General features: G+C 40.2%; 1 protein-coding gene across 14 annotated transcripts in view; it reads right to left on the minus strand.

The window, feature by feature from the left end:
- sgcg (sarcoglycan, gamma) overlaps positions 1-26,758 on the minus strand; it is a 692,618-nt gene that overhangs the window by 385,302 nt on the left and 280,558 nt on the right. Inside the window, exon 2 of one of the 14 annotated variants that reach the window (XM_072577370.1) lies at positions 21,661-21,759. The exons of 11 other annotated variants lie outside the window; for them this stretch is intronic. In XM_072577370.1, coding sequence (XP_072433471.1) covers positions 21,661-21,735 — 75 coding nt within the window. In that variant the 5' untranslated portion in view covers positions 21,736-21,759. Of the gene's footprint in view, positions 1-14,851; positions 14,970-21,660; positions 21,760-26,758 lie in introns of those variants that run through there. 2 more of the 14 variants (XM_072577372.1, XM_072577371.1) reach the window with 2 other exon arrangements.

A 26,758-nucleotide genomic window follows, 5' to 3' on the forward strand; every position in this document is an offset into this window, starting at 1 on the left:
TGAATAAATTAAGAGCCATGGTGCTAGGGTCAAGGTACTGGCATGGATAGAGTATTGGCTGACTGGCAGAAGGCAGACTGTGAGGATAAAGGGATCTTTTTCAGGATGGAAGCCCATGAAAAGTAAATTCTGCCGAGGTCACAACATTTCATGTTATACATTGACGATCTTTGCAAATGACACAAAGCTGGATGGTAGCATTGAGAGAGTGGGGAGGCTGTAGAAGGACTTGGATAGGCTAGGAGAGTGGGTAGAAGTCAGAGATGGAATATAATGTAGAAAAATGTGAGCTTATGCTTTGTTAGGAAGAAAGCAAGTGTAGACTATTTTCTAAACAGGGAAAGGCTTCAGAAGTCTGATGCACAAAGGGACTTAGGAGTCCAAGTACAAGATTCTCTCAAGGTTAATATACAGGTTTATTTGGCAGTTAGGCAAACGAAATTTGGATTGCATTCATTTTAAGAGGGCTAGAATACAACCGTACACATGTACTACTGAGGCTGTATAAGGCTCTGGTCAGACTGCATTTGGAATACTGTGAGCAGTTTTGGGCCCCGCGTATGAAGAAGGATATGTTCTCATTGGAGTGGTCCAAAGGAAGTTTATAAGACTGGTATTGGTATGACGGGTTTGATATATGAGGAGTGACTGAGGACTCTGGGTCATTACTTGATAGAGTTTAGAAGGATGAGGGGGAATCTGGCTGAGACTTACAGAATACTGATAGACTTGGATAGAGTGGAAGTAGAGATGTTTCCATTAGTAGGAGAGACTAGGGCTCGAGGGCACAGCCTCAGATTGAAGTGACAACCTTTTTGATCTGAGAAGAGGAGGAATTTCTTTAGCCAGAGGATGGAGAATCTGTGGAATGCTACCACAGAGGACTGTGAAGGCCAACTCATTGAGTGCATTAAGACGGAGATGGATAGGTTCTTGATTGGTAAGGGAATCAAAGGTTATGGGAAAAAGGCAGGAGAATGAAGTTGAGAAACATATCAACCATGATCAAATGGTGGACCAAATTTGATGGTTTGAATGGCCTAATTCTGCTCCTACATTTTATCGTCTTAGCAGAATCGCTCGCAATGGATCTATCTCTTGTCATGTGAGTTTGCCTTTATGTTCTTAATAGCTTTCAGGCAAACAGGACAGGTATATGAAAGGCTATAATGAATGAAAAAAATGTAAACATTTTGAAAGACAATGAAGTCTTTATGTAGGGTATGGTAACTGAGAAATTGTGCTACTGGAATATCAAACCAGACGTCTTGGGTTCAAATGTCACCAAAGTAATTTGTAAAATCAAATTCAATAAATCTGGTAATTGTGGGCAGGCATCATAAAGAAATAGGAATCTGAACATTGCTACGTGGTCATAAAACACCAACCGGCTCACCATTGACCATCAGGGATGGGAACCTGAGCTCCCTAGAACCAGCTTAATCTGCAGGTTACTCCAGTTCCACTGTCTATTGTTGATATTTAATGCCTTCAAGGTAACTGACATGGGCAGTAAATTCAGCCTTTCCAGAATTTCCACATCCTATCGCAAATTTATTTTTAAAACGTTCTATGGAAGAAAGTGATGTTTATGCATCAAGTCCATGAAGGTTAGATATAACTGATCTGCTGGTAGTTAACTGCAGTAGTTGGTACCTGTCTGTTAGTATTCCTACTGCTACATTTGTTTATTTTTGAACAGTGTAAGAAGGAGATGGTTCTTCATAATCATAATTTTTACCTAGATTGGAACTGTTAGAATCCATTTTAGAAGTTATGGTTCATTCAATTATTCAACCTAATAGAAGCCAGTCTCCATCCATGAGTATACTGTCTGCAAGTATATATTTAACTTTACTTTATTGTGGCTGCATTCACCACCTTTCCAGGCAGTTATTATTTCTGAATAACATTGTGTCTTTAAATAGAGAGTATGTAATGAGGAGCCTTGGGATTTAATCTTTCTCCTCACGGAACTGGTCATTAATTTGTATCTGTATCCCCAATTGCTCATATGCAAGTTATCTCTGTGCAGTGCACAACTTTGGCAGTCTATGGATCCAGATTCAAGTGAATACAAGTCCAGTCAAACTAACCTCTCCTCATATGACAGTCTTGCTATCCTTGGTATCAGCTTGGTGAATTTTTGCTGCACTCCTTCTGTGGCAAGTATATCGTTTCTTTGGTGGGGAGACCAAACTGTCATTTAATACTCCAGGTGTAGTCTCACCAAGACCTTGTATAACTGCAGTAAGACATTTTTATTTCTGAATTCAAATCCCCTTGCAATGAAGCACAACATACCACTTGCCTTCTTAATTTCTTGCTGCACCGGACTGTTTGCTTTCATTGATTCAGGAGACTCATATTCCTTTGTAAGTCCACATTTTTCCCTGTCTCACCATTTAAATAATATTCTGTCTTTCTGTTTTAGTAACCAAACTGTATAATATCATACTTATCCATGTTATACTGCATCTGCCATGTGTTTGCCCACATGCTTGTCTAGAAATCCTGAACCCTCCTTTCATCCTGTTCACAACCCACAATACCCCTAGTTTTCAGCTCATCAGCAAACTTGGAGATATTGCTTCAAACAAAAATGGAAATTTCTGGAGAAACTCAGCAGGTCTGACAGCATTTGTGAAAAGAAAACAGAGTTAACATTTCAAGTCCCATGACCTTTCCTTAGAAAAGGTACTGAAGAAGGATCACTGGACTCAAAATATTATTTTATTATCTTGAAGATATTGAATTTGGTTCCCTCATTCAAGTCATTTATATATAATGTGAATAGCTGGGGCCCAAGCACTGACCTCTGCAGCAGAGCACTTGTCACCACTTGCTATCCAGAAAAAGACCCACTTATTCCCATTGTATTCCCAGTTTGTCAACCGATTTACAATTCTTCAAATTAACCTCAATCCTGTGTGTTTCAATTTTCCCATTAACTTCTTATGTGGAATCTTATTAAAAGCCTTCTTGAAATCCAAATACTCCACACCCTCTGGTTCTCCATTATCTCCTCCACTAGTTACATCTTCAAAAAACTGTAGTAGATTTATTTATGATTTCTCTTTCACAAACCTATGCTGATGTTTCTAATACCATTAATGCTTTCCAAGTATTCTGTTATTACACATCTTTTGTAATCGATTTTAGCATATTCCCCACTACAGATGTTAAGCTAAGCATTCTCAATGGCAATCGTAAGCAAGAATCTTGGGCTGCTTTTCCCCTCCTAATATAGTGAGACCCATTATAACTTTCTGAGAGCACCGATTCCTCCAGCAAAGATTATTGCTCAAACCTGTGACATTTCTGATCTTTATTGGTCAGCTGATTACTGTGTAAAAGTTTAACCTCGTTTGAGGAGAATTACTATCATGCTCATGCTCTCTCTCCTGGGTATATACAAAAATAATAACTGTATAAATAAACACATTGAATACTCAGGTGAGCCAAGTATTTCTAATTCCCTCCCCAATGCCTGTGCACTTTGAACCAATGCAACCTGCAGAGATGGCAATACTTCACTGGTGTCAGAACATAAATGATGTTACATTTATTTCTGAGCCATAAATGGAAACCAATAAATTTAAACACAATGACATTTTAAATGTTATATATGACAAAGTTGCGCATCAAGTAATTTTATTAAACCACTCCAGTTAGCTTGTGTACTGCTTATTTTTACTGAAGTCAAGTCACTCTGACACAATTTGTTTTTCCTCCCCTTTTACTGTATAGAATGCTTTCAGCTAACATTTTCAGACTTTGCTCAGCGTTATTGTTAATTGTGTAACGTGTTTATCATTTGCTATTCTTGGAGGTTGTGTGTACCTTTAATTTTAAATTTAGACTTAAGCCCTTTAACTGTCTCCTTTAATAACCAAGGATAATTGTAAAGTCAAAACTATCTCAACAGCAGGCATTCTTGAGGTTTTGCCAAATTTGATGAACTATCATAAACAACAACCTTTGTAATGTGAATGAGGAAGGGAATATCAGGATAATAGATTAACGGTGATTATAAAGCCATTTTGCAATAGTAAAAAAGCTGTTTCCAAAAGCCCAAGGTGACATTATTCCAGTTTCTTATATCACACTCAGCCTAAATTATCATCAGTTTGAAGGCTAAAGCATTTAGACTGCAGATTTACTGTCACTCTTTTATCATTATAAAGCAGTTTCAGTGTGCATCACTGAAACAGGCAGCATAAGTCAGAAGTTAAGTTCTGGTTTGATCCCTGGGCACACTAAAGCAAGAGGTGGAAACCCACTTCTCATCTGTAGTCTCAGCATGGTTACACTTCTCATTCTCAATGTAATTCAGACAGATATGGAGCTAATGGATATTATTTAATCTTCAAAACCTTATTTTCCAATTTTTTCAATGTTCAGAGGAAGCAAACATTGTGCCTAACCAGTCAATGTTAAAACTTAGCTAACTGAAGAACAAGTGTTTTGTCCTGGTGCACAAAACTGAGTTCCAGACGTGAGGGGAGAGTGACTGCCCTTGAGACCAAGACAGCATTTGACTGAGCATGGCTTTGAGGAGCCCCAGCAATCTGGAGTCAATGGATACCAGACTGGTTGCAGTAATACCTAGAAGAGGGGAAGATGGTTGTGGTTGTTGGAGATCAATCATCTCATTTTCAGGACATTTTTTCAGGAGTGTCCTTGGTCCAACTATTTTCAAATGTCCATCAATGACATTCCCTCCATCATAAAGTCAGAAGTGGGAACGTTTGCTGATGAGTACACTATGTTCAGCATGATTTGTGATTCCTCAGATCATAAAGTGATCTGTGCTTAAATGTAGCAAGAGCTGAACAATATCCAGACCCGAGCTTGTAAGTGGCAAGTAAGATTTGAACCACAGGAGTGCAGGCAATGACCATCTCCATCAGGAGAGAGTCCAACCATCACCCATTGACATTTGGTGGCATTCCCATTGCTGAATTCCTCCACAATCAACATCCTGACGTTTATCATTAAGCAGAAACTGAACTAAATCAGCCACACACATACTGAGGCTACAGGAGCAGCTGAGAAGCCGAGAATCCTGCGATGAATAATTCACCTCCCGACTCACCAGAGTCCATCCACCATCTACAAGCCACAAGTGTGCAGTGTGATGGAATATTCTCCATGTGCCTGGATGAGTGGATTTCCAATAATACTCTTGAAACCATCCAAAACAAAGTATCCTGTTTGATTTGTGCCTTAACATATTAAACATTCATTTCCTTCACTATGGTGCACACTGGCAACTGAGTGTACCATCTACAAGATGCTCTGCATCAACTGACCAAGGCTCCTTCAACAGAACCCTCCAAACCTGCCACCCCTACCAACCAGATGGGCAGCAGACACACGGGAATACCAGAACCTGTAAGTTCCCCTCCAGGCCACATCAACGATTCTGATTGGAACTATATTATAATTCTTTCAACATCCTGGAATTCAACTTCCGAACAGGATTGTGGATGTACATATTCCCCATGAATGACAAATTTCCTCAAGAAAGCAGCTCACCATCACCTTTTCAAGGGCAATTGGTAATGGGTTATAAATGTAAATTATAACTACATTAATTAATGCATTTTGAGAAAAAGTTGATCAGTTTGTTTTTCTGTTTAGGTTGATAAAATTCAGTCCATAGTAAAGTTGCCACCCAGGTTGACAGGGTTGTTAAGAAGGCATACAGTGTTTTAGCTTTTATTAATAGAGGGATTGAGTTCCGGAACCATGAGGTTATGCTACAGCTGTACAAAACTCTGGTGTGGCTGCACTTGGAGTATTCTGTACAGTTCTGGTCACCGCATTATAAGAAGAATGTGGAAGGTTTGGAAAGGGTGCAGAGGAGATTTACTAGGATGTTGCCTGGTATGGAGGGACGGTCTTGCGAGGAAAGGTTGAGGGACTTGAGGCTGTTTTCATTAGAGAGAAGAAGGTTGGGAGGTGACTTTGAGACATACAAGATAATCAGAGGGTTAGATAGGGTGGACAGGGAGAGCCTTTTTCCAAGTATGGTGACAGCAAGCACGAGGGGGCATAGCTTTAAATTGAGGGGTGATAGATATAGGACAGATGTCAGAAGTAGTTTCTTTACTCAGAGTAGTAAGGGTATGGAATGCTTTGCCTGCAATGGTAGTAGATTCGCCAACTTTAAGTGCATTTAAGTCATCATTGGACAAGCATATGGACGTACATGGAATAGTGTAGGTTAGATGGGCTTCAGATTGGTATGACAGGTCGGGGCAACATCAAGGGCCGAACCGCCTGTACTGCGCTGTAATGTTCCATGTTGTATAACCTTGGTCTGATGCTGACAAAATGGACTGTGCAGCATTAGTTTCTGGCTGGTACTTGCTCTGAACAGACAAAATATTATTTGCACTATTGTTCCTACAATGAGGGAAAATATATAACAACTTTATCTTTTTATATCCTATATATAACTCACAGTCTGGAGTGACAGAGCAAAGGAACAAAAATCAGGAATGGAAACCCCTTAGAGTTTGGCAGCAGTACAAAACAATATGTAGAAAATTATTTTGGAAATTTCAGAGACTGAAGACAAAAATTGTTGTATCTTTCATTTCTATTGTAAAATGATCACCCTTTTGTAAAATACTTCATAACTTTTCTTTTAATATTGATTTAAAAAGGACTGGAATTTATCTAATGCTTTTCACAACATCACAAAACAATGAAGTACTTAATGCAATCGTTATTATAATGTACAAATCTGCCAACTGGCTTGCACATGACAATCTTCAATAAATAACAATGTATTAATAACCAGATAATCTGACTCCTTGATATTGATTTAGGATCAATGTGACTCTTCTTTGAAAACATGCCATGGATTTTTAAAAAATATGTTTTTAACCTGAGAATACTAACACTGCTTCAGTTTAACATCTTGTCCAAAAGACATTACCCCTCAGAATGCAACATTCCCTGAGTGTAGTGTTGAAGGGTAAACCTAGACTTCTGTGCTCAAGTCCTAAAGTTGCACTTGAACCAGCAGCTTTATGACTGAAAGGCAAGAGTGCTATCTACTGCATCATTGCTGACACCTATGATACATTATGGTGCGGTTTTTTTTCAACACCTGATAACCATCTTCCATAACTTAGAATAATGATGGTGAGTTATAAGCAGGATTTTCCAAGAATGGCAATCTCTTGCTAATTTTCATTCTATTACTTTGTTTTAACACCATGAAAGAGTTTCTTGATTTCTAACAGGAAATTCCAATTGGGACTCCTTCAGAGATGAGGAACCATACTTACATTCTAACAGGCCTCTTGTTGTATAGAATGGTTGTGGAGGAAAGGCAAGCTATGTCCCCTTTTCCCAGTAATTAGCTGTCGTATTCTGAAAACTAAACACTCAGAATCACAGACAGCCACATTGACAGCTTCTGTCAGAAGGAAAATACATAGGAGTACTGTGAGGTGAGGATTCTGGGAGGGTGAGCTACCAATCGGGTAGGGGAGTAAGGTGTCAGGGGGATAGGATGCGAAGTGGACAGGGGTAGGGAGTGGTGGAGGTGATCCGGTCCAGTGCTGGGTCAAATGTGTCAGGACTGGAACAGGGAATACGGATTTAGGTTTACAGTGGGAGAAGGAGGGAGTTAGATGAGAAATGGGGTGGTTGCAGTTTTGTCTGTTGTGGGGCAGTATTGGTGGGGGAGGGGGTGTTGGGGAAAAGAAATTCAGATCCGGGGTCATTTTCAGGTTGTGGACATCAATGGTGGGGAATCCACATGGTACCTCAGGCACAGATCCCAATTACTTTTCAGAAATGACTGTTGGAATATTGAGGCCAATGTTGTGAAGAAGAAATAAGGAGTTTGCAGACAGAAATAGATTAGTTGAGTGAGTTGGCAGATTGAGTACAATAATGGAAATGTGAAGTTGTTCACTTTGGCAGAAAGAACAAAATGAGAATGACTGCAGAATACTGAGACGCAGAGTGATTGAGGTATTCTAGCACATGAATCACAAGAAATTAGTATGCAGGTACATTTTGAAATCAAGACAGCCGACAGGATGATATCCGAAAGGAATTGAATTTAGGACTAAGGATGCTGTGTTTCAGTTCTTAGAGCATTGGCAAGTCTGTTGTGTGCAGTTTTGGTTTCTTATTTAAGGAAGAATGTAAATGGTTCAAAGGAGGTTTCCTCAGTTGATATCTAGAATAAATGTAGTGGCCTGTTTCCATGAGAGTTTAGAAGATCCTGAATGGAATTGACAAGGTGGTTATAGAAAGGATGTTTCTTCTTGGGGTAAAACCCGAATAAGGATCACTGTTTTAAAATTAAGGGTTGCCCTTTTAATAACAAGATAAGGAAGACTTCTTTTTCTCTCAAAGGGTTGGGCAACTTTGAAACTCTATGCCTCAGAAGGCAATGAAAGTGGGGTCATTAAGGCTGCAGTAGTAATTTCTTGTTAGGCAAGGGGTAATTGGGAATGTGCATGATCTTATTGCATGACAGCACAGGATCAAGGGGCCAAATGGCCTACTTTTACTCCCTTTGTATGTTTGCAGACTTTAGACAAAGTGCTTTATTTAGCTGTGGATATTCTATCTCCCTGCCTGTCCCTGATTTCACTGATCAGCTTCCTGTCTAAGTGGAAAGGGTCAGATTTTACATTAGAATGGGAGTCAATGAAAGCTGAGGTCAATTGGTGGTTGGTCAATCATATTTGAGGCTGTTGTTCAAAAATGGGGAAAGAAGGGGATTATAAATTAGAATATTGATCAGTTTACTGAAGTTCTGCTTCAACACACATTACATAGAATATGTTAATTGCTGTAAGAATTGTATTCCACTCCAACAGTTCCTCCATTTCTGATTAGACAACCTTGCACATCAGTGCTTTCAATATGTCTGCTTTTCTCCTCAATTGAGGATTCCCACCCAGTGTAGTTGGCGGGACTCTCTAGCAGGCCCAATCCATTTCATGCACTTCTGCTCCTCACCTTTTCCTCCCAGAACCATGAGTTCATGGTGAACAAATGGCCCAAGCCCTATTTACGAGGTTGCCATTAGGGCAATCACATAGTGCATGGAACTATAGGAATCCCAACATGTATATTGACCGTTGAGTGTAGATATATGGCAGATAGTCGTACAGAACCTTCTGGCCAATTTGGTTCACCATGCAAATTTGTTGCTGGAATAGGGCACCTCAAAGCCATCCTGCAAGAGAATGGCTACCCTGATTTCTCACTGTATATCATGCAAACACATGGAAAGCCATAAGGCTGTCACCCTTAGTTCTGAAAAAAATGTGTCCTGATACTTCAGATTGCATTGAAGTGCAAAATATTTCAAAATATTTGAGTGAAGCTATCTGCTTCCATGAAATAGTAATATTGCTAGGGTTCAGCCTAAACGGATGCTGCTGTAATGTTAAGAATGATGTTCTGCCTATTACACAAATATATAATGTGGTACATGAATTTCAGTGCCAGTGTAGTGCCAGGAATGTATGTCCCAAAGACTGATAGAGCATATTGTCACAAAGCTAATCCCTTTTTTTCTAAAAGCTTTTCCTTGGCTTAAGGAGACACTGTCCTAGATATTTTTCAGTGGGGCAATAAACCAGGCTGGATTCCAATCAGTCTAGTTTGGTACAGAGATGAAAAGGATTTTGAGAGATCTTTTGTTTATATGTAAGCAGATGAGACTTCAGGCCAAAGTGGTCATGCTTTAGAAGTGACCTGTATAAAGAGAGGGGAGTGGTCAGCTCTTTAGCTGAGCTGAGCTGAGCTGTTTTTTGCTCAGTCCTGAACTGGCAAGTTCAACAGGGAGATGTGTGGAAAAACTCTCTTTTTTCTGCCCTTCAACCTGTAAGCATATGTTCCATTTTTACTGGATTTTAAAGGGAGTTTGCTTATTGGGACTGTTTTGTATATTTGGAACAGCCTAATTAAGTCTAGCCGGATAGGTTGACTTCTATAGGGGTTCTTCATGCTGTTCTTTGTGTTTCATTGTGCAATTTTGTGAATACATTTTTTGTCTGTTTTAAAATCTAGTAGTCAACCTAGCTATTTTACTCCATGTGATTTTCACTGTACACTTACTGAAACAAATTGCAAAGTTAGGTCTAGGGCTGCCTGCTTAAGAATGTTCTGAGTGGTCTAGCCTAATCCATAACAGTATCAAACAGCATATCCCTTCAACAATAAGCAAGACATTCAACCAGCCCATACTTGTAAAGCCTGAAACTCATCATTGTGATTCTGCAATTTGTCAACATTCACTGGATAATCCTAAATTTGCACAAAATTATCTGACAACCAATTTATGATTGTCAGTCAGGATCATAGTGTCACACACTTGTATGTCCTGGAAATAAAATATATAAATACACAGGTTCTTGATCATTGCAAACAGAATGAATATATAAATTCACTCTGTCTGTTTCAATTCCATATTTCTCAGGGCAGTATCTGGATCAATCAGTATCAACCTACCTGGTTTAAAATTGAAGCCAAGTCTGGCAGTTAATTGTCAATCAGCATTAATAAGTGCATTCTCAATGGCAACAGTTCTCCCAGTCAGAGTCCACTTACTGTCAATCAACATCCTCCTCTCCTACACTACATAAATGTTTTTCCTTGAACCTATATTCTTGTGAAATGTCTGAGTATGTGAAAGACAAGTTTGGCACTGCCAAATGTCTATTTTTATCTTTCTTCAGTTTTGATGAAAAGTGAAGACCTGAAATGTTAACTTTGTTTATCTTCTCAGATGCTGCCTGACCTATTGATTTTGTCTAACATTTTTGGCTTAACTCGATGTTTCTAACATCCACAGAATTTCACTTTTGGATGACTTGATATAGGTTGCTTTTTCCTGCTCATAGATTCATTGAGCACAGAAAAAGCCCTTTGGCCCATCAAATCTGCACCAACATAACTACCACTAAAGGCACGCTCATCCCAATTTCCTGCACTTGTCCCATATCCTAAAATGTAATGATATTTAAAGTGCTTATCTAAATATTTTTTGAAGGTTGTAAGGTTTCCAGCCTCCATTACCTTCCCAGGCAATGCATTCCAGATTCCCACCACCCATTGAATTACAAAGTCTTTTACAAAATCTTCTCTGAATTTCCTGTCCCTTATTCTAAAACTACGTCCTCTCATGATTAACCCTCAACCAAGGGGAACAGTTGCTCTCTATTCACCCTGTCCATACTCCTCACAATCTTACACACCTCAATCATGTCCCCCCTCAATCTTCCCTGCTCTACAGAAAATAATCCAAGCCCATCTAGTCTGTGCTGATAGCTCAACTTCTTCATCCCAGGTAACATCCTTGTGAACTTCTTCTGTATCTCCTCTAGTGTTATCACATCCTTCCTGTAGTGAGGTGACCAGAACTCCAGCTGTGAACTGATCAACCCTCTGTTCAACTCCAACATTATCTCCTTGCTCTTGTACTCTATGCCATGACTGATGAAAGTGTCCCATATGCCTTCTTAATTACCTTATTCACGTGCTCTACTGACTTCATGGTTCTGTGAATAATTACTCCAGGATCCCTCTGTTCTTCTAAACTACCCAGTGTCCTGCCATTCATTATATGCTCCTTTACCTTGTTTCTTCTTCGAAGTGCATCACTTCACACTTATCTGGGTTAAATAGCATCTGCCACTGGTTTGCCTATCTGACTAACCCATCTATATCTTCCTGAAGCCTACAACCATCTTCTTCGCTATTAACCACTCTACCAATCTTGATGTTATCTGCAAATTTTCTGAATGTTCTCCTCACATTTTCATTTATATCATTTATGTATATAACAAACAATAATTGTCCCAGCACTTATCCTTGTGGTATACCGCTGGACACCGAACTCCATCACTCAGCCTTCCACCGCTATCCTTTATGTCCTATCACTAAGCCAGTTTCTGATCACTCTCCTTCAATTCCATGTACTTCTCAATCAGTCTCTCATTGCTTCAAGTCATTACCTCATTTGAGGTCCATTGAAAAGCAGCAAAAAACCCCACCGCTATGCCGATCTGATAGAACCAAGTCCAATGTCAAATTCAGATGCGCATACCTTGAAGGATGTGAAAGCAATCTCTAAGGTAGAAACATTTACTCCTCATCACAAGTACTGTGACCAAAACCTCTCGCATATTCAGGCTGAAAATTAGGTGTGACATTTCAGTATTAACTGGTACCTTTCCCTTGGCCTCCTAAATCACCAATGTTTTCTCAACTTGCTTTTACTGATCAGTTTCCAGAAGCCAGGGAAACTGATGGACACACAGTTGAATTTCAAAAGCTGGAAGTAAGTGACTAACCCATTGAAATTAACAACCTGTCTTGCCTGAGGGAGTTGCTCATTCACATCCAAATGCATTGCTGTTGAACATGAATTTGGGCTGATGATGCATTGCCACTTCAGCTTCCCTTTCAATCTTTCAAGTTAAGATACAGTTCAAAACATAATACATAATTCAGGCATTTTTTCAATCTTGTGCTTTATCTACCTTTTACATATCCAAAGTATGTGATCCAGCAAGGTATGAAGAACAGCTCTGTTTTTAATAACCTATGCTCACAACATTGAAGAATATTTGTTATGCCTCACTGAGGTAGCAAGATAATGAAGGCCCATTATTCCTAGAGTCATCAAAAAGTTGTTTAAATGTATTAAATTGTGCAAAATCCCCAATTTATTTGGCGGATAGATATGGGTTAACAGAAAACAGGAACCACATTTCTGTACTTAAGAAGAACGACTATTTATTACAAATAAATAGATTCTAACCACAGATAGGAGAAAGTGAGGACTGCAGATACTGGAGATCAGAGCTGAAAATGTGTTGCTGGAAAAGCGCAGCAGGTCAGGCAGCATCCAAGGAACAGGAGAATCGACGTTTCGGGCATAAGCCCTTCTTCAGGAATGAGGAAAGTGTGTCCAGCAGGCTAAGATAAAAGGTAGGGAGGAGGGACTTGGGGGAAGGGCGTTGAAAATGCGATAGGTGGAAGGAGGTCAAGGTGAGGGTGATAGGCCGGAGTGGGGTGGGGTCGGAGAGGTCAGGAAGAAGATTGCAGGTTAGGAAGGTGGTGCTGAGTTCGAGGGATTTGACTGAGACAAGGTGGGGGGAGGGGAAATGAGGAAACTGGAGAAATCTGAGTTCATCCCTTGTGGTACCAACCCAACCACCCCGTAGCTCAACACTTCAACTCCCCCTCCCACTCCACCAAGGACATGCAGGTTCTTGGACTCCTCCATCGCCAGACCATAGCAACACGACGGTTGGAGGAAGAGTGCCTTATCTTCCGCCTAAGAACCCTCCAACCACAAGGGATTAACTCAGATTTCTCCAATTTCCTCATTTCCCCTCCCCCCACCTTGTTTCAGTCAAATCCCTCAAACTCAGCACTGCCTTCCTAACCTGCAATCTTCTTCCTGACCTTTCTGCCCCCACCCCACTCCGGCCTATCACCCTGACCTTGACCTCCTTCCACCTATCATATTTCCAACGCCCCCGCCCCAAGTCCCTCCTCCCTACCTTTTATCTTAGCCTACTGGACACATTTTCCTCATTCCTGAAGAAGGGCTTATGCCTGAAACGTCGATTCTCCTGTTCCTTGGATGCTGCCTGACCTGCTGCGCTTTTCCAGCAACACATTTTTAGTTCTAATCACAGATAAGCAACTATGATCCATTAACATATAACATTGCTGGTTAACATTCTAAATTCCTCCCAAAACCCCCAAAACACACATACAGACACACATCAGACATAAAAATATTATCATTATGAATGGAGTAGAAACAGAAACCAGGCAAATTTTAGTCCACAGGATTCATTGAGATGATCCAGGTTCAATTCCTGCCTTGGGCAACTGTCTGTGTTTGCATGTTGTCTACGTGGGTTTGCTCCGGTTTCCTCCCACAGTCCAAAGATGTGCAGGTTAGATGAATTGGCTGTGCTAAATTGCCCGTAGTGTTAGGTGAAGGGGTAAAAGTAGGGGAATGGATCTGGGTGGGTTGCTCTTCAGAGGGTCGGTGTGGACTTGTTGGGCCAATGGGCCTGTTTCCACACTGTGAGTAATCTAATCTTTTCTGGATGCATAGGTAATTAGCACCCTAAATACAAAGTCTCTTAGTTACTGGTTAAAGGCTGCAACGTACAACCACTGCAGAGAGAAAATAAATTGACTTTCTTTATACTTAGGTATTTTCTTGGAGTGAAAAATATGACAGATGTCTCTTTCAGCAGTCTGAAAGCTTCTGACAGTATTGTTCACACCCACAAGCTGTTCAGCTACCCAGGGACCAATCAGAGAGTTGCTGTCTGGCTGATGGCCTTTGGCATTCACAACTGGTCACAGTTCCACAACCAAGCAACTTGAGGGCAGATAAGTCTCACTTTGTCCATATGCCCAGGGCCAACCAGTTCACAAACAGCTCCCCACTGCTTGAAAAAAGCAGCAATGTAAATATGATCTACAATGAGTTTCTCTAATTTGCTTTTTAAAAATCCAGCAATTCCTTCACAATTCTTTGTTTAAAACATTCCTTTTACCTATTGCAGTCCATGGTCCAAAATAGCAAAAAATAGAAAGCTACAGGGCTGAATCTTACAGTTTTGTGACTAAGCCCAAGTTGAGTTGAGCTTTGTGGAATTTTCTGCTGTGAAACCTTGATGATTCATTTGCCAAGTTGTCACATTAATTATTTACCCTGCCCTATGTCATCTCAGACTGAATCTGGCCCTATCATATCATCCATCACTCTCAGAACAACACGCCATCAGATAGCTTGGAATTCACCAACATCGCTTGTGCCTACCCCATTATGCACTGTCAGTTCAGAGTTGCTCTGCATGATTTCTGATATTTGCCCTGCATCTGGCAGACTGGAGGATATTGGTGTTATGTTTTGGGGTCAGAGACCTGGAGGATCCGCTGTTCGGGATGATGCAGAGGTGGGGTGACCTCTTGCCTTACGACCAGGAGTGGAGGCCACAATATTAGGCTGTGCCATTGTGGACCGAGGTTGCCTCCTGGGACAATCTCAGCATCTGGAGAAAAACCCAAAAAAGATGGTCAAAGATTTTCTCCATTCCGCCAGCAACATCTTCTCTCTGATACTCTACACTCATGCTATCTCTGCTTCTGTATCCACCTCCCACCAATGCTCACACTCTATCACTGTCACTCAGGCCTGCAACATCTTCCCTCGCTCACTGTCACACACCCCCAAATCCCTGATACCACTAACTCTGCATGGTCACTGTGCTGCCGATACTCTCATTTGGGACACCACCACCCCCAACCCCACCCCACCCCCCACCCCTCCACCTACATCAACAATAATAGTTGTGCCACCCACTTCCATCATGAGAACCTCACCATGCTGCTTGCACAAACCAGGGAACAAATTGCTCCTGATGTCAAGATAGGCCTTGCCGAACCTCTCACCTAATTCTGCCACACAACTCGCCATTGCCCATGTCACTATAAGATCCAGCCCGCAGCACTCCTACTTTATTTGAGAATGAGATCGCCTGATTTCAGTTATTGAGATTACTCAACCTTCAGGATGTTTCTCAGGTCTTAGATATGATAATGAATCTGTTATGTTCGCCCCAGATTGGGTCTATGCTCAGGTTGCACTTGGGAAGAACATGCAGTTGCAATGTCTCTAATACAAACATCTGAGAAATACAGCACTGGTGGAGTAGCAGGAGGATTCATCAGTGAATATAGTACAATTCTGTAATACAACTAAATCTCTCCATTTCCACCCCCGCTTTTCTTTGAGAATATTATATTTCTCTGGTTCCTTAGATTTGACCTGTATGCAAAGTATCAATTGCCAACTAACAGCACTGATAGGTCACCTCTTCTAAGGCATTTATATTGTTCCATAACTTGTTGCTAAGAGATGAGTGGAAACACCGTGGGAAAACATTTCCTCTGTTCATGCGCTGCAGCAAAATCAGAAATGTGCTCTCTCTGCTCACACTTATGCTTCCACTGGGAATAGCGGAAATGTTTTACTGAGTTCAACTTGTCCTCTGATTTTTGCCCATTCATTTGGAGAAAGGTCGCTCTTTCCCAGGGGTCACCACACGGGCTTAAGAATGCTATTAAGAAATAGAGACCTGTGAATATGAATTCACATCCACGGTGCAGTATATTCAAATAGCAAGGCATGAATTTCATCTTCGAATTGCTTAGAGTTCTGCTTTACAGATCTGTATTATTTAGTATCGGATTTCAGCCAAGTCATTTATGGAGATCCAGGAAGACTTCGTGATGCCAGGAATTTCAATCTGAAGTTGACCAGATTAAGGCTGTAAACCCATTTTCAAGTCCTCACCTATACTGGATCTAATTAGGCTGTGTACATTGCTGCTAAAATTCATCTTACCATCATCCCACATAAAATCACGAATAAGCCCTTTGATAATTGTACTGGACTTACTCTTGGTCTTTCTGGAGTTTAGTCTGGTTACAATAAGAACAATAATGCATTATTTTTATTTCAATCTCATGATTATGCACACAGGATATTCTAGCTGACCAGTCAATTCTAATTCTTAGTCCCATATTTTTGTGCTACAGTAATTGTTATAGCTTGTTTGCTTCTGGTAATTTGTTTTAAATATGAATAGCCTACTTTGTCTACATGAGATACTGAAAACAACCTCCCCAACATCTGTAGTTTATTTCTAGTTTCTCTCCTGTGCTTGTCTCCATGCCCAGTTTAAATATTCATTTTAATGAGAGTGCTAATATACTTATGCAATAAATCAGATCTTACTTAACATTCATCTAAATCAGTTTTGTTAAAAACTGAAACAAGGCAAAGTGTGGATCAGCCACAACGTCCCCCAGATCCGTGCAGAGAACAACATAAGGTAAGGTCGATTATGAATTTGGGAACAAAACATGGAACAAATATGAAAAGGAGTACCATAGAGATATGGTCGGTAGTTAGTTAGGTGAGAAAATGTCTTATTAGTCAATAAAAACTTAAATTAAATTGACTTCTGAATTAATGTCCAGAGACAGCAGTGGACAGAAAAATGACATACAAAACTTAACAATTGTCCAACCACTTGCATTGCTACACAGCTAGCAATAATTTGTAGGTTCATGTATTGCATTGAGAGGCTCAATAACATTGGGTGAAATGTAGATTTTCTTACCAGTTGTAGGTTCAGGTTCTAAGTTGCTAGTATCATTACACCACACCAACCATGACTGAACATTGCCTCAGGCACTCTGTTGGAAATTTGTTAATAGAGCCTTTTGCCCTCATTTCTACAGAATCAAGATATTTAGCAGGATGTGTGTCAGAAAATCCAGATTTCTAAGTCGTTATAAAACAAAAGTTGCAACTGTTTGGCAGATCAGACAAAATGAGTTGACTGCATGAATCAATGAACATTTTCTGGAGTGAATCTTTTCATATTTTGGCTAAGAGTTATCTCTGTTTCACAGAGGCTTCCTTTCTGTGAGGCCTAATGAGTTTGCTTGCACAATCTTCCTAAACCTGTCTCATTAATTACTGACCACATCCCCATGTCACCCTCTCATCTTACACTAGTGAACAGAGTAGTGCGATGAAGGGTCGCTTTCTTTCCCCAATGCCAGCAGTGGAGACCATGACACCAGACCCCAGTCTGATCTAAGGTTGCCATCCTGGTCAGTGTAGTCTCAACCATCTAGAGGAATGCACAGCAATATCACAGGAAGATCAATGGCTTTCTCTGCTCTACCAGAACAAATGTGACTGTCTTTTCTCTGCTATCTCACAGTCACTCTATCTCTGCTTTTGCAGCCACCTCCCACCAAGGCTCGTGCTGTACCAATGTTGTGTATGATGTGGGTATCACAGAGATGTGGCTGCAAGGGGATGGCAGCTAAATATCCAAGGATAGATATGCTATTGAAAAGACAGGCAGATGGGCAGAAGAGGTGGGGCTACCTTGTTGGTAAGCTGAAATTAAATCAATAGAAAGAAGTGATACAGGGTCAGAAGGCATAGAATCTGTGTATGTTGAGTTTCGGAACCACAAAGGATAAAAGACCATGATGGGAGTTGTGTTGAGACTTCCCAGCAGTGGGTAGGATGTGGGGCAGAAAATAAATCAAGACATAGAAAGGGTATGTAAGAAAGGCACTATTACAATAATCATGGGGGATTTCAATATATAGCTGGAAATTAGGTGAGAACAAATCCCAAGGAATGGAATTTATGGAATGTCTATGAGATGATTTTTTGGAGCAACTCACTAAGGAACAAGCAATTCTAGATTTGGTGATGTGTGAAGAGGTCAATTTGATGAGGGAAAAGTGATCATAATATCACCCTGCAGTTTGAGATGGAAAGCTGGAATCATTAATAACGGTGTTACAATTGAGTAAAGGTATCTCCAAAGACATGTGGGAGGAGCTGATTGGAAGGGGAGCCTATAGGGAAGACAATGGAGCATCAATGACATGAGTTCCTGTGGGTAATTCAGGATGCACAGACGAAACTCAAACCAAGAAGATGAAATACACTGAGAAGGACAAGGCCACCAAGAGAAGTCAGGGACAGCATTAAAGCAAAAGAAAAAAAACATTCAATGTAGTGACGATCAATGAGAAAGCAAAGAAGCCTTTAAAAACCAGCAGAGGACAACTAAAAAAACCATAAGAGACCAGTTTTAAGGATGAGATTGCAGAGTAATTGGAAGTGCATGGGAAAATAGTGCTGAGTCAGCACGGCTTCATCAAGACCTTTGTCATAGTTGACCAATCTACTAGAATTCTTTGATGAGGTAATGTTGGTCAAAGGAGAGCCAGAGGACGTGATCTATTTGGTTTTTCAAAACGGCTTTGGCAAGGTGTTGCAGAGGAGGCTGCTCAATAAGATAATAGCCAATGGTGTTAGAGCTAATGAATTGGCATGGTTAAGGATTGGCTGACTGGCAGAAGGTAGAGAGTGGGGATAAAATGCAGCACGTCATATTTGTCTAAATTAAACTCCATCTGCCACTCGTTGGCCAATCAGCCCATCTGATCAAGGCCCTGCTGTACTCTGAGGTAACCTTCTTCACTATCCACTACGCTTCAAATTTTGATGTCATCTGCAAACTTACTGACCATACCTGCTATATTCACATCCAAATAATTTTACATAAGTGAAGAAAAGCAACGGACCCAGCACCGATCCTTGTGGCACTCCACTGGCCACAGGCCTGCAGTTTGAAAAGCACCATCATCACTCACTGTCTACTACCTTTGATCAGTTCTGTATCCGAATGGTTAGTTCTCCCTGTATTCCATGTGATCTAACCTTGCTAACCAGTCTACCATGCGGAACCTTGATGAACACCTTACTGAAGTCCATATAGATCACATCCACCACTCTGCCCTCATCAATGCTCTTTGTTACTTCTTCAAAAAATCAAGTTTGTGCGACATGATTTCCCACACACAAAGGCATGTTGACTATCATTAATCAATCCCTGCCTTTCCAAATACATGTACATCCTGTCCTTCAGGATTCCTTCCAACAACTTGCCCACCATTGATGTCAGGCTCACCGGTCTATCATTCCCTGGCTTTTCCTTCCCACCCTTCTTAAACAGTGGCACCACTGTTGGCCAACCTCTAGTCTTCTGGCACATCATCTGTGACGATCAATGATACAAATATCTCAGCAAGGAGCCCAGAAATTACTTCCCTAGCTTCCCACAGAGTTTGAGGATACACCAGATCAGGTCCTGGCGATTTATCTACCTTTATGTGCTTTAAGACATCCAACATTTCCTCCTCTGAAATATGGACATTTTTCAGAATGTTGCTATTTATCTCCCCAAGTTCTTTATCTTCCATATCCTTTTCCACAGTAAACACTGATACAAAATACTCATTTAGTATGTCCCCCATCTCCTGTTGTTCCACGCAAAGGCTGCCTTGTTGATCTGTAAAGGGCTCTATTCTCTCCCTTGTTACTCTTTTATTCTTAATGTATTTGTAGAATCCCTTTGGATTCTCCTTAACCCTATTTGCTAAAACTATCTCATGTCCCCTTTTTTGCCCTCCTGATTTCTCTCTTAAATATACTCCTACTTCCTTTATATTCTTCTAAGGATTCACTCGATCTATCCTGTCTATACCTGACACATGCTTCCTTCTTTTTCTTGACCAAAACCTCAATTCTCTAGTCACCCAGCATTCCCTATACCTACCAGCCTTTCCCTTCACCTTAACAGGAACATACAGTCTCTGGACTCTAGATATCCTATTTTTGAAGGCTTCCTATTTTCTATCTATCCCTTTTTTTGTGAACATCTGTCCCCAATCAGCTTTTGAAAGTTCTTGCCTCATACCATCAAAATTAGCCTTCCTCCAATTTAGAACTGTAACTTTTAGATCTGGTCTATCCTTTCCCATCATTATCTTAAAACCAATAGAATTATGGTGGCTGGTGCCAAAGTGGTCCCCCACTGACACCTCAGATGCCTGCCCTGTCTTATTTCCCAAGAGTAGATCAGGTTTTAGTCCTTCTCTAGTAGGTACATCCACATTGAATCAGAAATTTTTCCAGTGGACACTTAACAAATTCCTCTCCATCCAGGTCCTTAACCCGATAGCAGTCCCAGTCTATGTTTGAAAAGCTAAATTCCCCTGCCATTACCACCTTATTATTCTTACAGATAGCTGAGATCTCCTTACACATTTGCAAAGTCCTATGGTCTTGTGATTTAATTTTACTGTTACATTCAACATCTTCTCTCAGACACTGTCACCGGCTCAATCCCTTCACATCACTGAACCTGTGTGGCTTTTGTGCTTCCTGTTCACTCACTCGGGGCACCTCACCAATTTTTCCCACCTGCACTAGCTCTAACAGCTGAACCAGTCACTTTGATCTCAATCCTTCTTTCTCATCCCAGGAGAAAACAAACCATAGAAGGGAAGAGAGAGCCAATACAGGGGCTGGGATGTCCAACATGTGGCTCCTTGCTCTATACGAAAGGAGGATCTTTACTGTGAGCACTCTGAGTGGCTGACTGACTGTACCCATGCTCCCGACTGATGTTGGATGAAGCTCTTTGTGGACTACATGGGAATCCCCTGACTAACTGAAGCTTCACCGGACTTGACTCAGGACCACACCTCTTAGATCTTGATGTATGGCCACTTACTTGATGCACCTGTAGCGTGTTTGCTGTGTAGGATGAAGGCACAAGTTGTTGGTGTGACATTGAAAGAGGATAGTACCATACAGCAACATATCCAGCCCCTTGACTGATGACTGAGAAAAAGCACGAGAAGATGCCTGTCTTTGTTTCTGTGCCAAATAGCAAGGCAAGATAGAAGTACCATGACCCTTTAAGCATCTGGCTAAAGGATCAAAGCATGAAGGATAAGGCAAGCTGAGGTAAGTTGTGAGCATCCAGTTAAGCTCAAAGTAATTGGTCATGAAGAGACTGAGCTAAAATTCTCCCTCATCCAGTGCTTGAGCTGGGCTCTGTTTCTGAGCTCAAAGTGTCCTTGCAGCAGCATTGCAATGAAAGGTGCTGGCGAGTTTCAAAGGCAGCATTGATGTCCAAAAGTAAACTGTAATGAAATGGTGAGGCTGGTACATACCAGATGCCAATTTCTGTGAACATGGAGTACATGTTGCCACTCTTCATGCAGGATACCCTGGGATGTCGTTCGCATCTAATTCTCCCACCGTAGGCTGGACTACACATGTAAATACAAATGTCAGGAGTGAGTCCACTTTAATTTTAAAGTAACAGGCTTTCAATGATTATGGTTGAGAATTTCAGTCTATTCCAGAAGGAGGTCTCATCTCTTACAGTTGCTGGACAATTAGAGGTTGGCAGTTCTGGATGATAGCCATTGGTGGTAGCACACTGAGGATTTTGAAGATTTATTCAATAATGTACTAAGACCAATGCTTAACTGCTTAACATAAACTGCTAGAGAAATACAGCAGTTCTGGCACCATCTATGGAAAGAAAACAGAGTCAATGTTTTAGGTCCAGTGACCTTTCACTGCTCTGATTGTTTGGTCATCTGCTGCAGGTCAGGAAAGTAAGTATTGATTCTTATTAAATAGAAGTTCAAACTTTTCAATAATGTCCTTTTTGACATTTCCTGAAGAGTTAGTATAATGTCTTTATGAATATTTGGCTGAGTTTCAATTATCTTAGCAGAGAATCCTGACTTTACAGTTTAATTCATAGTTTGTTGAGTTTATTAAGGACTAGATCTCTTTGATGTAGGTTCTAAAAAAGTCTCCCTTTTTCCTTTGAGATTTAACACTTGAGAAGATTTAAAAAGGTTTTACTAAGGCACATCAGATAATCAGGAAATTTCTTAACTTCTGCAATTACCCAATTCCTGGATAAAAACATACTTTTTTAGGTATTCTCCTAATTTAGAAGTGCTCTAACAATTTCATTTGCTCTACTTTAAGGTACAATGATAACTTTAGAAACATTGAAAATAAGAGCAAGTGTAGGTCATCCAGAACTTTGAGCTTGTTCTGTCTTTCAATATGATCATGATTGATCATTTGAATTATATCTTGTTCCCGCTTTCTCTACCCTTTGATCCCTTTAATCCTCAGAAATATATCCAACTCCTTCCTGAAAATGTTCACTGTATTGATATCAACCACTTGCTGTGGCTGAGAATTCCTAGGTGCATCACTCTTTGGGTTAAGCAATTTCTCCTCATCTCAGAACTGAATGGACTACTCTGTATCGTTATACTGTGACCCCTGGTTCTAGACGTGCCCGTCACTGGAAACATCTTTCCTGCATCTACCTGACTAATCCTGTTAGGATTTTATAATTTTCTATGAGATGTCTCCCCCCACCCATCAATTCTTCAAAACTCCAGTAAATATGGTCCTGACCAATTTAATCTCTCTTCATACATCAGTCCTACTACCCTTGAAATTAGTCTGGCAAATCTTTGCTGCATTCCCACTATAACCAGAATCTTCCTCCAAGAAGGAGACCAAAACTATACACAATATACTGGGTGTGGTCTTATTAAGGCCTTGTACAAGACACCCTTGTTCCTGCATTCAAATTCCCTTGCTATCAAGGCTAGCACACCACATGCCTCCTTCACCACCCGCTGAACATACATGCTTACTTTCAGCCACTGGTGCACAAAAACAGCCAGGTCTCATTCTATTGCCATTCAGATAATAATCTGCCTTCCTGCTTTGCTATCAAGTGGATAATCTCACATTTATTCACATTATCCTTCACCAGCCATGTATTTATCCATTCGCTCTGCTTGGCCAAGGACATCAAGGATATTCCTTACAATACAACATTAGTGAATGATAGCCCTCCACAATCAAAAGTATAGCTCTCTCATCAGAAAGACGCACACTGATAGAGCATATTTAATAACTGTTTCATTATTTCTCACTGTTGCATGTTAATATATCTTTAAGAAACATGCTTATGATACCAGCATCATATCATAGTATCCAATCTGTAGAAACAATGGGTACCTTATTGGATCAATTGAAGCATAATACATTGATGGAATCATGATCCTCTTTGCAGCTGAATAGCCTAATACCTGCATAAACATTTTTATGCCTGTGAATTGTATGTTTATATATAACAGTGAGCTGTAATAATTTTTTTTGGATTATTCATTACCACAGTAGACCATGTTTAGTTCTTATGGTAATGGAATTTAAGATAAGCATTGCTGTGCCAGATATGAACACTGTTGTGGGGAAAGCATATACCAAGAGTACTATGTGGCTGTTATGTAAGGTATTTTGTCAAGTATCTGCTATTAAAAAGATGTCCACTCTGCCTTTTTGGTAATATTATGACTTGGTTGTGAAGAAGCAAAATTATTAATCCAACTCCACTCATAGATTTTGATTCAGTGATTAAAAGTGCACCATTCTTTGGGTCAGCTCCTGAGAACTGAACGTTTCTGATGATAGCAGTAGAATAGTCAGTCAACTGAATTAGCAATAGGTTATGAGAAATCCATTTCGTTATACTGTAAATGTTGAAAACCTCACTAGAATAGTGACAGAGGGTTGCAGTGTTTGGTTAATTATATGCAAATAAAACTGACAGTATTCTTCTAATTGTAAAGCTTAGAATTTCTAACCTAAATTACTGGCTGAGAATTATTCAAAAAGGGTTGAATATATCAGCTTCACTCCAGCTCTGTAAATCAACAGTCTTCCACCTCATTGCATGAGTTCTGAAATTACACTGTTAGAGGCTAGTTTAATGTATCATTCAGAATCCCATTCTCCATTATTTTGCAGCAGACATTAAACATTTATTTTCAACCTTTGCTCAAACAGCAGGGAGAGGAATTTCAGACAGCTGCATTAGGCACTCAAATTTTTTTTTAATCCCACAGTTTTACTTCAATGCCATAAGAAATGAATAGCTGTGTTTACATGCAAATGGGTGTCAAATATCTGTGCACACAAATTTCCTTTATGAGTACCAAGTCAGCATCAGGGATAGACTGCCCCAAGCGAGTCTGGAACTGCTTTAGATATTTTTATGATTGCATTTCCAAACTAATATAATGTTATGAATTGTATTAGCACTATCTGTGATGTGCATTATTTGGAAAAATTACTTTGATATTTTGATGACAGACTATTTTATTTTTAAGAACAATGACCTGGGTAAGCTTGTAGGACTAGCAAAAAAAAAGGAACAATCCAGGACCTCTATTGCTTCTGTCCTCTTAAGAACATTAGAACTAAGAGCAGGAGTAGGCAATTTAGCCCCTCGAGCTTGCTCTACTATTGAATGCACTCATGGCTGATTTCATCTCAATCTCAACTCTAATTTTCTGCCTGCACCCGATAACCCTTCAACCCTTCTCAGGAGCTGACCCAAACATCTGTCTATCTCCTCCTTAAATTCATTCTGTATGCCAGCATCCATGGCACTGTGGGGTAGTGAATTCCACAGTGAATGACCTTTGAGAGAAATAATTCTTCTTCATCTCTGTTTTAAATCTGCCACCCCTCAGCCTAACACAATGACATCTCATTCTAGGTTGCCCTACAAGTAGAAAAATCCATTCTATGTCTGCTTTGTCAACCCTCTTTAGTATCTTATATACCTCAATTAGATCTCCTATCATCCTTCCAAAAATAAGTACATCAAGGACTGAACTATACAATCTCTCCTCACAAAACAAACCTTTAAACTTTGGAATGAGTCTAGTGAACCTTCTTTAAACAGTTTCTGATGCAGTTGTGGGCAGGTTATAAGGCGGCAGTATGCAGCATTACTGTGCACAGGGGTCTCCATCCAATAATGCATTCACCACATACATGCTTATAGTATTTAAACTGGAGCCAATCAGAAGTTTAGCCATTTCTTTCCATTGTGGAGTGCATTATTACCATATCTTCCTTACCATAGGAAATAGCATCAGGAATTAGCATTTATACATAATGATTTTCACGTGGTAAAGTATCTCAAAGTGTGTCACAAGTTGGGACTTGGGCAGGGATGAGGTGTCAGCAGTTTATTTCCAAATAGCAGAACAGTAACACATATGTTTGGTGTTAAATGCACTGTTGCATTTGTCGACATTACTCAGCCCTAATAGATATTCATTGTTCATTCTTTCTCATCTACTGAAGGAGCAAGTTGTTCTTGGAATCTTATTCATACTTTTATTCTTCATATACCACCCAGCTTGCTCCACATCACCAAGGGAGATATCGCCACTGAGCTTAATCTTGTCCTTACTCCTATGCACAGATAACTTCCACACTTACCCTGGCTCATGCTTTCTGACCACAGAAATTTCAATTCTTTCCATAGCTTCAATTTTAGGTGGTGCTTTGATGGATAAATTTATCTGCAATATCAGCAAATAATTTGATACAAAGATCCCACAAGAATATATTCCCCAGTAACTGGAGGGTAACAGAGGTTTGATCAACATCTCAGTTTAGCACATAAATAGTATGGATTCCAGTTTAAATCTTGACATAGGAGAAAGTGAGGACTGCAGATGCTGGAGATCAGAGCTTAAAAATGTGTTGCTGGAAAAGCGCAGCAGGTCAGGCAGCATCAAAGGAACAGGAGAATCGACGTTTCGGTCATAAGCCCTTCTTCAGGAACCTGAAGAAGGGCTTATATCCGAAACGTCGATTCTCCTGTTCCTTAAATCTTGACATAGACAATCAGGTAATAAATATCTTTATTTGGAACAGAATTTAAAACTGCCTTCAAGCCCCGTGGTTATTTTACAGTTACTGGAAAACAACAGATTGTTTATAAAAAATGAGCCTTCCCAATTTTATACTAAGCCTTATACTCCGCTGTAGATCCAAACTTAAGTTTGAATGGAAACCGAAAGAACTGCAAATGCTGTAAATCAGAAAGAAAAGCAGAAATTGCTGGAAAAGCTTAGCAGGTCTGGCACCATCTGTGAAAAGAAAACAGAATTAAATGTTTCAGGTTGCCGGACCTGAAATGTTAACACTGATTTCTCTTCACAGATGCTGCCAGACCTTCTGAGAAGTCCTTAAATCTGATTCATTTAAAATAACACTCAATAAATATTCCATAAGTGACTAGAATGGGGCTGCTCAATGGGGCTGCATGATGAGGATTTCATTTCGAAAAGACCAAGGATTTGATCCACACTAATGGCGTCAACTGCATCTATAGCTGCTATCAGCTCATTTAAAATA

The sequence above is a fragment of the Chiloscyllium punctatum genome, chromosome 9 (assembly GCF_047496795.1).
Source record: "Chiloscyllium punctatum isolate Juve2018m chromosome 9, sChiPun1.3, whole genome shotgun sequence".
Classification (NCBI taxonomy): Eukaryota; Metazoa; Chordata; class Chondrichthyes; order Orectolobiformes; family Hemiscylliidae; genus Chiloscyllium; species Chiloscyllium punctatum.